General features: G+C 45.8%; 1 protein-coding gene across 1 annotated transcript in view; it reads right to left on the bottom strand.

The window, feature by feature from the left end:
• Window positions 1-7144: 7144 nt before the first annotated feature.
• Window positions 7145-14907, bottom strand: part of LOC138267094 (vomeronasal type-2 receptor 26-like) — a 55427-nt gene continuing 47664 nt past the window's right edge. The window contains exon 3 of the mRNA XM_069215942.1: window positions 7145-8049. Within this exon, the coding sequence (XP_069072043.1) occupies window positions 7145-8049 (905 nt within the window). The remainder of the gene's footprint in view (window positions 8050-14907) is intronic.

Below are 14907 nucleotides of genomic sequence, written 5' to 3'. Positions count from 1 at the left end.
TTCAGACTCTGGCCTCAGCACTGATGGCAGCCATTGTCCATGTCTCTAGCCTTCCCCCTCCCACTTCTTCCACCGAGAACCAAACCCCTGTACCTCAGCCTACCCCAAGCACACCATCAGACCAGCATGCACACACCTCAACACACAAAGGAAGCTCAGGCAAACATAAGCACCACACATCCCACAGGCGCTCACGCAAGCATCACCCACATGCAGACATAGCAACATCCACTGCCTCCACTGTGTCCCCCTCCTCCTCATCTCCCTCCTCCCTCCCAGTCTCGTCTCCACTCACACCTGCATGCACTACATCTACAGCCACTACTTCCATCACCAGCACACCCACCACCACACCCCGCTCATGTGCAGTCACCACCCCCACTACCATTCACACATCCCCGTGTCCTCTCCCAGTGTGTCTGTGACGCCACCTCCCAAGGTACAAAAACGCAGGCACACACCCACCCAACAGCCATCCACCTCACGACAGCCTCCAGGACATGCACCTTCACCCAAAGTCACCAAACGTACACCTCCTACAACCACAACCGCTTCCTCCACTCTCAAACCCCCTCCATCTTCCCATCCCAGTGTTCCCAAGAAAGTTTTCCTGTCCACCTTTGACCTCTTTCCCTCACCTCCCCCACCCCGTCAGTCTCCTAGGGCCCGACTCTCCAGGTCCCAAACTAGCACCTCAGCCACAACATCGGCGGGATCAGTGGTGCCAGAAGTCACCAGATTCTGGAGTGCACCAGGCAGCAGGGCAGCCAGTGTGGCAAGGAGCCACAGCACGGACAGTCCCCCACCTGTCAAGCATCAAAAGTTGGCCAGTGCCCGGCGGGAGAGGGGGAAAACACCAGCCACCAAAGCCGCTCCCTAATTTAGTGAGCAGTCTGGGAACTTATTTCTACTTGCAACTCCATAGAAAATAATAATTAGTAGCTACGCTGAATATATTATAATTGTAGCATTGATATCGTGTTTTTTCACTTTTCTCTCACTCATTCCTGGTGGATTTAATATTTAGATTTCACTTCCCTTGGGTTATAATTTACATTTATTATTGGATTTGACGATTGAGCATTTGGTTTCAACTCATTATATTTTATTGTATTTTATGATTTCTAGCCCTGAAGAAGTCGTAAGGGATAGAAATATTTCCCAAGACGAAACACGTGTTGGCTGGAAGGATAAAATTCTGTGGATTTCAGACTGTTGAATGTGAATTAGATTCTGAATAAACTTTGGACTCATCGACTAATTATATTGGTTGACTCCAGGACCAATTTTGTGTGACTTGGACTTATGTATCGAACTAATTTTCCATGTGAATTGTTTACTTAAATTCTTTTTTCTTTGTTACAAGAGGGGACCCTCGTTATGCAATTTTTTTTAGTTTTGAGGTTGTTTTTCCTCTGAGGGTAGGGTGTTTTCCCTTATGAGGTTCCCCGTGTTCTACTTAGGGTAGATTGGCACCCTGAGCGCCATATTTCCCAAATTACACCCCGCTTTATTTTTCAGTACGGCGGAGAAGACCGCCATCAGCCCCGCTGCCCAGGAGGCGACCGCCATCAACCCCGCTGCTCTGGAGGCGACCGCCATCAGCTCCGCTGCTCAGGAGGCGACCGCCATTAGCCCCGCTGCCCAGGAGGCGACCACCATCAGCCCCGCTGCCCAGGAGGTGACCGCCATCAGCCCCGCTGCCCAGGAGGTGACCACCAGTGCCGCTGGCCCAGACAGGACCGCTAGCAGCAGACCCGCAGGCCCAGACAGGACCGCCAGCACCAGCTCCTCAGGCCCAGACAGGACTGCCAGCAGCAGCCCCGCTGCCCAGGAGGCGACCGCCAGCACCAGCCCGGCTGGCCCTGCCCCGCAGGCCCAGACAGGACCTCCAGCAGCAGCCTGCAGGCCCAGACAGGACCGCCAGCAGCAGCCCTGCAGGCTCAGACAGGAACGCCAGCAGCAGCCCCACAGGCCCAGACAGGAATGCCAGCAGCTGAGTCGCTGCCAAGGACACTGCCGCCACAAGCACCGCTGAACAGGACACCGCCGCCACAAGCACCGCTACCAAGGACACTGCCGCCACAAGAACCGCTGAACAGGACACCGCACAAGCACCGCTGAACTGGACACCGCCGCCACAAGCACCGCTGCCAAGTACACCGCCGCCACAAGCACCGCTGAACAGGACACCGCCGCCACAAGCACCGCTGCCAAGGACACCGCCGCAACAAACACCGCTGGTCCATGAAGCCAAGTGCACTGACCCTACTGAGTCCGCCATGAGCAGGATGAAGCACTCTGGGCACCAAGCCCCCCCTAGAACCAGTGGAGTATCACATCCACTACCTCAGTCCTTGGCAGGATGAAGCACTCTGGGCACAAAGACCCCTCCAGAACCAGTGGAGTATCACATCCACTACCTCAGTCCTTGGCAGGATGAAGCACTCTGGGCACAAAGCCCCCTCCAGAACCAGTGGATTATCACATCCACTACCTCAGTCCTTGGCAGGATGAAGCACTCTGGGCACAAAGCCCCCTCCAGAACCAGTGGAGACTGTTATCCACTTGAGAGACTGTGGCTTTGCACTCCCCAGGATTGAACAGTGGGCAAACCACCCAGTGTAGAGACTTATGAGACTGTGGCTTTGCACTCCCCAGGATTGAACAGTGGGCAAACCACCCACTGTATAGACTTGTGAGACTGTGGCTTTGCACTCCCCAGGACTGAACAGTGGCAAACCACCCACTGTAGAGACTTGTGAGACTGTGGCTTTGCACTCCCCAGGATAAGGCAGTGGGAAAACCACCCACTGTAGAGACTTATGAGACTGTGGCTTTGCACTCCCCAGGATTGAACAGTGGGTAAACCACCCACTGTAGAGACTTGTGAGACTGTGGCTTTGCACCACCCAGGTTTGAACAGTGGGCAAACCACCCACTGTAGAGACTTGTGACACTTTGGCTTTGCACTCCCCAGGATTGTACAGTGGGCATGTGGCCCCCTTGTGGATTTGGCGTAGTGCACTCAACTGGCTGAGGTGCCCCCCCTTTCCCTTCCCCCTGAGGTGCCTGTTTTATTTCTATCTGATGCCCCTGCAGTGTTCTCTCCATCATGTTCGGGTACCTTGTGTGGGCTGCGACCATGCAGTGTGGGCCCAGTGTTCCACTGACTTAAATGGAGCACTACCTGGACTTCTATTCTTGGTGCATATATTTGTTTATAGTGTATATATATTTTTGCATACTAGGTTTTATTATATTACAATGGTTACACTCATTTCCTTTTGTCTTTGCATTCTTCCTGGAGGGTTAGGGGGTGTAACTGTAATGTATCAATATGTATTAGTGTGTGTGTTGTCGTGGGTGAGGGTTGGGGTGGGGGTGTTGCGTGTTGTGTGTGTGTCCCCCTGTTTTTGCCCTCCCCTGTGTCGTAGGTGCAGTTCGCCGCCGGCGTTCATGCTCCTGGTAGAGGAGCAAGAAGACAGAGGCTGGAAAAATATGAAGCTCTGGTTCCATGGCGCCCTGGTTCCTCGTGGGGTGTGTAGAGGTGAGCGTTTTCCCTTCGAAGTCCAGTTTCCTCCGTGTTTTTGTTTGCGGTGAATCCGCCCCGGAAAAGGTGGCGGATTGGTAGGTTGTGATACTGTGGGCGGTACATTGTCTCCCGCCTGTCTGTTGGCGGTGACCGCCGCGCTGTTTGTTTGCACCGCCGTGGCGGTTTGAGTGTTAAAGTGGCTGTCTTTGTTGGTGGTTTCCGCCACGGTCGGGATTCCATTTTGTTTTCCGCCGGCCTATTGGCGGTCTTACCGCCGCTTTAACACTGACCGCCAGGGTTGTAATGACCACCTATATCTGTTAAACCTGCCTTTTGTTCAGTAGCAGACTATAGCACGTTTATGTAGTTTTTAAAATACATTTTCTATGAGTTTTCACATCTTGTGTTTGAGCCATATGAAATATAATGACCCAAGTATTGATTAATATAATATATGGTATCCTTTAATTTTCAAGGTTTTACTCTTAATGATATACCATTGGATATGGCCATATTATGTTTAACTGAATAGAGAAATTTGGTGGCAGATATAGTGCTGCATGAAGCAATGTGTATGATGCTGGGTCCAATCAGGTGGGGCAGTAAAAGGCTTAGTCAGTAGCACAAAAATCCCAACAGAAGTACTATGGGGGTCATTACAACCTCGCGGGCTTTTAAAAAGACCGCCGTGGGACCGCCGTGCGGAAGACCACCAGTAGTGGCGGTTTGCCGCTCGGCGTATTATGACTGTTTGCTGCTCTCCATCCTTTTTAGGACGGAGAGCCACCAACAGCCATACTGGCGGGCGGCGGGGAAGTGGAGGTTGCTCCACCTCCACCGCCACGCCAACAGAACACCGCCCAGCGAATCACATCCTGTGATTTGGCGCGGCGGTGTTCTGTTGGCGGTGTGGTGTCAGCGGAGCAGCCCCCATGGCTCCACTCCCCTCCCGGAGGATCGACGGAAGAGGTAAGTCGATCGTCCTTTAGGGAAGGGGGTGGGGGGATGTTGTGTGTTGCGTGGGTGCATGGGGGTGTGCGTCTGTGTATGTAGAGGGGGTGTGTGAGTGCGTGTATGCTTGCGGGTGTGTTGAATGTTTTGGGAATGAGTGCGTGTATGTCAGTATGTATGTCTGTATGGATGTGTGCGTGTATGTCTGTATATGGGTGTGCGTGTCTGACTGAGTGTTTGGATGTAGGAATGTATGTCGGTGTGTGTGCGTGTGTGTGTTGGTGGTGCCTGCGTGCGTGTCATGTGTGTGTGAGTTATGTGATGTTGGGGGTCGGGGTGGGGAGGGGGTCCCTGCCACCTTTGGGGGGTGGCAGGGGTAGTGGGGGGTGTAGGGGAGGGAGTTGGGGTGGGGGGTGGCTGAGACCCCTATCAGTGCCAGGGAAGGAATTCCCTGGCATTGATAGTGCTTACCGCTAGAAAACCACAGCGGTAAGCCAGGTCAAAATACCGGCGGCGGTATTGTGACGGCCGCCGGGCTGGAGAGCCAGGTCTCCAGCCCAGCGGTCGTCTCCGCCCTGGTGGGCGGAACAGAGAAGCGGCTGATGACCATGGCGGTAACTGCCATGGTCATAATACAAAAAAAAAGACCGCCAGCCTGTTGGCGGTCTTACCGCCGCTTTAACACCGTCCGCCAGGGTTGTAATGACCCCCTCTGTCTCCATAAATACAAAATATTATTTGTGGAAATAAAAAAGGGTAAGTCATAGCTTTTGAGTGTGAATTAATCACACTTTTCTTTGAGTGGGACTTTTCTTGTCGTTCATTCACAAAAAATAAAATAAAATAAAGGTGAAGTATATGTATCATTAACAAATACTTAACATAGATCACAAAAACATAAAGAAATACAATGATTCCAAAGTCTTAAGACATACAAAGTGGATTTTAAAGATACAGGGACATTCACAGGGTGTTCATCAGGACTTATGGTCCTATTTTGAGGACAAATGGGAAAGGATGCAGGATCAGTCACATGTAAATTAATCAATAAAGTAAAATGTCTATGAAACATGCAGAAATGGGAGGCCATACCTGTTGTGCAGTCTTTGCCAATACTGGGTTAGGGAAAAAACAGAACAAACATAGGAGCTTACAGAGATGTTTCTAAAGGTGGAACATGGAAATATTGTCATGCCACGCATAGGACTCACATACCAAGTCCCAAGATATTACTCTATAAAAGGGAAGGGAAGAGACTATTGTTAAGGGTGTTCAATTTGTCTTATATATAAGGACAAAGTGGAAGAAAAATTATCCTTGAAATGTTAATGTTGTACCTTTAAAAAGAGCCATTATTTTCTCTATGGCAGTGGTGTTTAACCTTTTGACTCCTGAGGACCCTCACTTAATCATTATTGGAATCCAATGACTTCCAGTGAAAAGGTATTGGAATCAGAGGACCCCGGCCTAAACAATTTCAATTATTTGAAATGCAAAACAATGCATACAAATTTGGAACCAGTCATCCATCAGACAAATATACATGTATGATGAAATATTGTATTTGGCTCACATACAAATATGAAGTAACCAACATTGAATTTTAATATGAAGAGTGGAGCTTTTCATCCATAGTAAATTTATATACTGTTTGATGCACTTGCACTGCTTCTATGAATGAATCTGGGTTACCAACTCAATTTCTAGTCTCCAATTTCAAATTCCTTCACATTTATAGAATATTTTACCATTTAAAATTGTACATTTTGCTTCCTTTTTCTATACACTTTAATAATCTGTTAATAATATTTAATTTTCTAGGCAGTCCACATACCCCCTCCTGAGTAGGTGTTGCGGAACTCCAAAGTGTCACCAGACCAGTGTTTAAGAACCTTTTCCCTATGGAAGTATGGGAAGGCCGGCAGACCCCAAAGGAGATAAATCAAAATGTGTGGAGCCTGTTGTCACTAAAGCTGGAGGACAAAACTTACATGTGCGTATTTATTAAAGACACAAATGATGACTTCTCATGGATCCCATAAGTCATTCTGATGAAGTGGAATTCCTTTTCAGAGTGCGGCACACCAGGAGGTGCAACAGGATCATGGACCCACGTTCTGTGCAAAGTTAAAGTTCATGCAGCCTATTAATGCATCATCACTAAGGGCCATATGTACGAACACTTTTTCCCATAGACACAGAATGGTTAAAAACCTTTGCTACATCTGGCCCTAAGTATCATGGAAAGTGTAGTCTTAGGGACTAGGTATGATGGGAAATGTAGGTGTTTCAGCTGTGTGAATTCACTCTTGAACCTATATGTGCTAAGCTTTCTAAACTATTCAAACTGTTAAACACTAAAGAAGAGCATACACACTCATAGCACAGGGCCCACATTGCAACAGGCCTATTCATTCAAATGAATCAAAGAGTAAGTCAATCATTTTAGCAGGGTATTTCTATAACCTTTTTATGTAACCATTTTGATTTTCGATATTTAATAATTACAGATGCAGAGCAGAAAGATATGCAAACATGTTCAGCATCAAGCACACTGTTAAATCATATGCCTAGAATAAACAAGTCTTTCTTCTGAACCTGCCCATTCTTCTCCATTTTTTTTTCTGTCCTTCACTAGATGGGATTAGTTCTATGATCTTAATGACTTAGCTTACGCTTCATGTGACTTCTGTTGTTCAGATCAGGCCGGATCAAAATGATGTAACACTTGGGAAGAAAAATGCAAACTACGATACCCATTGAGGAGGAGATAATAGTGAAGACCTCCACAGCCACCATGTACTTCCCTTTGGTGTTCAGATACGTTGGAAGGAACAGAGTCCAAACTGTTAAGAACGTTATCATGCTGAATGTGATGAGCTGGGCTTCATTGAAGCTGTCTGGCAACTTTCTAGCTTTAAATGCAACCAGGAAACTACCAAGAGCCAAAAGCCCCATATATCCCAGAACACACCAAAAGGCTTGAGGGGAGCCTTCATTGCACTCAATCACTATCTTCCTGATCAGGGACTTCATATTTCGTTGAGCATAAGGAGGGGATGAGGCCAACCAGACAACACATATTAGAGTCTGTACAAGTGTGAAAGTAAAGACTATCATTGCTGGCACCTTAGGGCCCAAACCACTTCTGAGGGTGGTGTTTGGATGAGTGGCTCTGAATGCCATCAGCACCAGGACAGTCTTTGCCAATAAGCAAGACACATACATGACAAAGAGGATGCTGAAGGTAACCTGCTGCAGCATACATTTAATATCTGTGGGGTGTCCTAGGAAGAGGAATGTGCTGAGAAAGCAGAGTGACAAGGCCACAAGAAGAAGGCAACTCAGTACCTGATTGTTGGCTTTGACTATTGGAGTTTCTCGATGTTTGAAGAAGATGACTAGGATCACAATAGGAACTAAGGCACTAGCTGTTGCCACAGCAACCAAGATGTAACCCAAGGAATCTTGGAAGGAAAGAAATTCAGTAGATTTGGGGATGCAATTATCCCGTTTCTCGTTCGACCATTGATTATCTTGGCACTTGATGCAGTCTGGTGAATCTAGAAAAAGAGAAAAATGTCCATGAGATGAGAATACAAATACAATCATTAACTTCAGATGGATAGGGGTATGAACAAAATAGTAACTTAATGTTTTACATTCAGCTTTTCATGTGATGGGTTTTTTAAAGGGGTGGCATAGCCATGCAAAACCAGCCAACTGATGGTTTCTGACACAAACTTAACATTTGTCTAGGGAGACTAACGGGGTTCCTAATAACTTATTCAAACATCACCCATTCATCCTGTAGGTCCACAAGGTGAATGCTGCCTGCATATAACATCAGAACATATGGCATCAGTTTCACTATATTCCTTGAAAGTTCTGGAACCCTTAAAAATATATCATTGACTAACTTCCTTTCATCAAATAGACTAACTAGTCTGAATGGATGTGTACCAATGTACAGTCCTGCAAGGAAAACATTTATGTATGTAAGAATTGTCCTACTGATTAACTTTGTATGCCTGGCCCCATTGCAATGTGGAGTAACTTGAAGTATTGCAAATTGGAGGTAGTGATCACCGTCCTTTACATAAAGCATTAAGTAAGGAAATTAGAGAGCAAGTGTTCCCATTAAAAATGTATCAGCCTAGATGGTTAACAACAAGTATAACAGAGAAGCATCTAGCCTTGCTAAATGATTTGTCAGCAAAGTCATAAGGTAATTTGTTAGAAACAGGTGACTGAAATAAGTTTTTGTTGGTATGAGAAAATAATTAACTGGGTGGTAGCATGTTTAAAAGCTAACCTATTCAAGGAAAACAAAAAAGGAAAGAGGAAGATCCTTGAGAAGCAGCATAGAAATATGTAGTTGGATGATGAATGATAGAGTATTAAAAAGTGGATAAGAAAGTTGTAAAATTATGCAAGGTTGTTACAGAAGAAGGAGATAATATCCAGCGTATAGATCTCAGAAGATAGTATAAAGGGTTAATAGGCAAAAAAAAAGGACCCACCAAGAAGAATTCTGGAAAATCATGCCTGAAACAATCAAATCCCAAAAAGCACAAGAGATGTTGAGATTCAGGGGAAATGGGCTAGGCAAGAAAGAGGACAAGAAAGAGGGAAAGTTGAGAAATTAGGGGGCAGTTTACTGTGAGGATAATTAAGGAAACTACATAAGCACTAAAATTGACGAGAGAAGCCAGCCCTGGTCAAATACCTGCCATAATAGTGAATGCAAACATTAATTGGTGATCCAGTCTGTTCTATCTGTTCTTCCAGAGAATTAGACAAGAACTTTTTCAAACAGATGAAAGGATGTGGTGATCAAACCCTTCTAATAAAAAGGAGATGCTTTAGCCTTACCCCAAATTATAGGCAAGCAAACCTGATATTTTAGAAAATTATTTGGGGGATGCTGAAAGAATGGGTAGAGTCTAAATTAATAATCCCTACAGAGCAAGGAGGTTCAAGTAGAGGCACTCGACTGCTGACTATTGCTTCAGTTCATGGGCCATAACGTGAAAATCCACAGAGCAAAGGATTCGCTTGTACTGCTACTTCATGGATTTCACCTCGGCGTTCGATATGGTTGACTGAACATATTATGGGAAGCCTTAGAATAATCACAGCCTACTCTTGATTTTACAAGAATTACATAGAAACAATTGGGCACAAGTGGAAATAGATACTTCACTGTCATTTAAAATACACACTGAGATTGGCTTTAGACAGGGTTGTGTACTGGCCCCATAGTTATTTTCACTATTTTTAGCAGATCTACCCAAAACAGTAGGAATACTAAATGGCTTCAGCCCCAAGATGAATAGTACTCATATTAACTGTCTCCTCTATGCAGCAATCTGGTCATCATGGACTTAAAGTAAGTCAGCTTGCAGAGAAACCTAGGGCCAGATTTATTGAAAGTTACGCTGCACCGAGTGCAGCGCCACTTTCCCTGCGCTCCTTAGCACCCCTCTACCGCTACCATGTGTGCGCCGTATTTAAAATACGGCGCACCATGGCCAGGGTAGGGGCAATAGCATCATTTTCCATGACGCTATTGATGTACTTTGCAGGAGTAGCTCCAAAATATTGGTGCTACTCCTGCAAAGTACATAGGGCCGCATTCTAAAGAATGGAAGGCCCCTTTTAACGCCTGCTCTTGAGCAGGCATTAAAAGTGCCATAAAAAATGGTATAAAGAAATCTCATAGATTTCCTTGCGCCATCTTTCCGGCTACCCTAACGGGGGAACGTCCCCTTTGCATACATTATGCCTGGCACAAGCATAATGTGGTGCAAAGGTTTACAGAGTGGCGCAATGCATGCATTGCACCACCCAGTAAATAAGGCTCTGGGATTTCGGCCTCATTGGGCCACATTAATGTAAAAAACAATGACGTTAATGTGGCGCAAGGTGGCGCTAGGGCACTCTAAATATTTCCCTAGGTGTGATTTAAAAAGAAGAAAATTATAATAAATCTGGATAAAATTAAAGTCCTACAACAATCACAAAAAGCGAGCCTGCAATGTATGTCCTGCAAACACCTTTGATTTGATGTTTAGGGCACTCCTGTTTAGTTCTTAGAAGAACATTCGCCTACTAACATCAGTTAGTGGCGTGCTTCATCATCCGGTTCCTAACCGAGATACCAAATGCATCTGAGTGTGCTGCAATGCCTGATTTACAACATAGCTGGATCTTTATGGTTAGCGATCTTACAAGTTAAAATGGCCTTAGGTTTTCCTTAATCCAAGAAGGAAACTTTTAATCATGGGAACCCTGAGCAAGGTTAAAAACAGGAATCAATGTAGGCAAGACTATTATGATCACGCTGCTCTATGCTCTACATATTTCAGCCAAATACACACTGCCTCTATTGGTCTACTGTTTTGGAATCTTTCTTTCTTAATTTGAGAGTGAACAGAATACTGAATACCTTTCTGGATTTCTTTAATGTCCTGCTGATCCTGTTGAATCCACCAAAAGAATAATTCACTCCTGAACTTTTAATGAAAAAATAAAATAAAGTCTTTACAGGCCCTCTCTTAATTTAAATGTCATGGCCACATCTCTGCTTGTTAATTGTTCTAGTTATTTTCTTGTTGAAGCTGTATGGGACACTGTTGTTGAGGTGGAAGTGAACTTTCACAATGTCTTATCTGATCTGTTCACCCTCTATGATATTACATCTGTGCCCTATGCGGTACACTGCTACAACGGCCAATGTACAGGCACAAAATTCTTAGGTCAGAAGAACCTGTGTGAATCATAGGGCCTATTCAGAATTCAGCACTGACCAGCAGGGAAAGCTGTATCTTGCTGTCTATAGCTTTAAGTCCTGCTTGTTGTAAATTGTGGATGTTCCTCAGCTTTGGGAGTCAGAGAATGAAGTCAGTGTGGAAGGAATGTGGGGTAACCTACAAGTTCTCCACACCTTAATACCCCCAGACTAATGGGCTTCTTGATAGGTTGTACAAGACCCTAAAGGGCATGATTATTGGTGTACCTGAGTCCATGAGGCGGAAGTGGATCGTCTTCTTGCACTTTCTACTCTTTGCATACACAGGGTACAGCAAACAGGCAGGAGTATGGTTCGGCCATTTTGACCTCTTCTATTGTCAATCTGTAGGGGGACCTCTCGGTTTGGTGTAGAAGACATTGGAGTGAGCTCCCAAGAAGCCCCCTCAGGATGCAGTTAGCTACATGGTAGCCATCTGCAACCAAATGGTGTGTTTCTGGAAGAAGTTTTCCTGAGAACGTAGACGCTAATCAGGAGGTAATGAATTAATTGTTTGATAAGGAGGTCACTCTCGTTGCTTTTCAGCCTAGCCAGAGGTTGTCGGTGATGGAGCCCGTTGAGCAAAGGGCTGTCCAAGATCATTGGACAGGGCCCTGTGTGATGATTGAGAGGATGGGGCACCTATCTGGTAGACCTCAAGACCCTCAGAAACCCTCTATGGGTCACCCAACTCAATTGTCTGAAGCCCCACTAATGAGAGGTCTCTCGTGTCACTATGTTGTTGGTGATGGATTATGATGTAGAGGAGGAGGGCGAGCCTCTCCCTGATCTTCTGTCATCCCAAGAGAAAGATGGGCCATTGAAGAGTGTTCACCTCTCCCCTACCCTGACCTCAGTGCAGCAGAGGGCCTTTGGTCAACTGTTGGGACAGTTCACCTCTCTGTTCTCCCTCACCCCTGGGTTTACACACTTATGTACCCATGAAATCGAAACTGATGACAGTGCCCCTATCCAAAACAAAATCCACAGACCGTCAGACAAGGTGAGCGCCTGTATCAAGGAGGAGGCCTCGAAGATGCTGGAGTTGGAAGTGATTGAGTAGTCCAGTAGTCCCTGGTCCAGCCCAGTGGCACTGGTTTCAAAGACTGCCCCATCAGGCACCATCCAGAAATCCACATCTGCGCAAACTAGAGGGGCCTCAATTCAGTCAGAAAGACTGACCTCACCCCATACCCAGAGTTGATGAGCATATTGCCACCTTGTTGTCTGTTAGGTTCTTGAGTACCTTTGATTTGATGCCAGAGTACTGGCAGATTGCCCTAACTAAGGGGGTTAAGGGGAGGCTGGCATTTTCAAAATCAGAAGACCACTTCCGATTAAAGGTAGTGCCATTTGGCCTCAAAATTCCCCTGCAACCTACTACAGGCTGATGAACCAGGATTTGGCGGGGACAGAGACCTTCAGTGCTGCTTACCGGGATGACAAAGCAGTCTTCAATGGCAGCTGGGAGGACCACCTCTTTCACCTGCAGGAAGTGATAGAGGCTCTACAACAGGCAGGTCTGACTATCAATGCCAGTAAGTGACAGATAGGGCAGGGGGATGTGGTGTACTTGGGACACCTGGTAGGCAGGGATAAGGTACAGCCCCTCCAGGCCAAGATAAAAAAACATCACGGCCTGGGAGCCCTCCAAAATACAGAGAGATGTGAGGGCCTTTCTGGATCTCACTGTATATTACAGGAGATTTGTCAAGGGGTATGACACCATTGTGGCTCCTGAACTGAGCTGACTTCAAAGAAGCAGCCAAGGAGGATGATCTGGACAGATGCCTGTCAGAAAGCCTTTGACTCCCTCTTTGTACTCAAGGCCCCTGATTTTTCCAAAGATTCTATTATGCAAATAGTCGCCTCAGAGCATGGCATAGGCATAGTATTGTCATAGTTGAATGAGTAGGGCCTAGACTAACCGAAAGCCTTCATTAGTAGGAAGTTACTTCCCGGGAACAGAGGTGGAGTACTACTGAGTTGGAAGCATTTGCTGTGGTCAGGGCACTGAAGAAGCTGAGGCCACATTTGTTTTGGAATCACTTCTGGGTTCAGATAAACAACAGCTTAAGGGTCTCCTGAACACCATGCCTGTCACTGGCATCCTCCTTTGAGAACGTGAGCATCAACATTGTTGGGTCTTTGGACCTCAAAAACTGCCTTGGGCAACAGAAAGCATAGCCTTTATTCGAGCTAGTACATACTGGTTGAACTTGGTACATCATCTAAGGCAAGGCTTACTGTCACTGAGAAAAGATCATATATTTTGTGTGGGATGATCAATACAAGGTAAGCAGTAGCCAACCCACCACATGTAGACAACCTTCTACTAGATGGGTAAGGAAGGCTATCCTGTGTTAGGTTTTGATATGTAATAGCTGATAAAACCCCTCCGAAGGGAAATAGTGTTTATCAGTGCAAACATATATACACTGACAAACACCTGCACAAACCACAAACTAAAATGCTGTTCAAAGAAGGGAGAGAGAATTAATCATTTTTATTTCTTCCTGAAGGGGCCAACACAATGTAACTTTGTTATACAAGGCAGTAGCAAGAACGGCTGGCATAAGAGTATTCTGCTTTGGGTTTGTTGCTTAGGGATATCACTAAAATATAGTTCCTTCTTCCTTTTGTTTCCTCTAGTTTTGTGTGCTTCGATTAAAGGTGCAGTATTTACAAGCATGTTTTAGGTCTGATCCAATTATTTCATGCACTTTTGGTAGTGATTAATTATTTTACTAATTGGCGAAATAGCTGGCAATTAGGGACCTTGGCCAGTATGTACTATCACATTTATCCACAGACACAGAATCAGTAAACCCCTTTGATATGTCAGCCCCCTTCAATATTGGTTATGTTATGTTATTACCAATTGTTATAGCACAGTGACTCACAGCCGAAGGTGTATCTTGGCACTTCACTAATTGGAGTCTACCCAATACATTCAAAACAGCCATGCAGGTGTTAGCAAGTGAACTGACAGACACCCCAGTCATTAAACATTCTATGCGTAGTGCTCTGACAGCTCCCTTTAAAAGAGTGCTGTCACCATGCACATAGGTGTAGCGGTGAAAACACGACACAAGACTTTTCATAAACCAAGAAAATTCATATTTGCAAAGCGCCCCATTGTTTTGTTTGAAGCCTTCAGGTAATTCTCGCTTTTTACCCAACCGCACTTTACTAGTGGGGTTTTGGAGCCTATAATTACAGTATTAACAACCCAACTGATCCTGTCCAAGAAGTCTGCTCAAGCCAAAAGGAATTTCCACAACGGGATGAGAGCAGTCGCCGCCTGGATGTAGGCCAGCTTCCTCAAGATCTACTTGGACAAGGCAGAGATCCTCGTGATCGGCTCTATCTCTTCTGCCTGGAACGACTCCTGGTGGCTCACCTCTCTGGGTAACGTCCCCTCCCCCACTGACCATATGCGCAACATGGGCATCATCCTGGACTCCTCTCTATTGATGATCTTCCAAGTTAACACCGTCTCTTCATCAAGCTTTCACAGCCTCCATCTCTTGCGGAAGATCCTCAAGTGGATTCTCCCTGACACAAGGACGACAGTCACCCAAGCACTCATCACCAGCAAACTGGACTACGGCAACGCACTCTATAC

The sequence above is a fragment of the Pleurodeles waltl genome, chromosome 12, assembly GCF_031143425.1.
Source record: "Pleurodeles waltl isolate 20211129_DDA chromosome 12, aPleWal1.hap1.20221129, whole genome shotgun sequence".
In the NCBI taxonomy this organism is placed as follows: Eukaryota; Metazoa; Chordata; class Amphibia; order Caudata; family Salamandridae; genus Pleurodeles; species Pleurodeles waltl.
The sequence above is the reverse complement of the archived record's forward strand: the minus strand, read 5'-3'. Positions and strand labels throughout refer to the sequence as shown.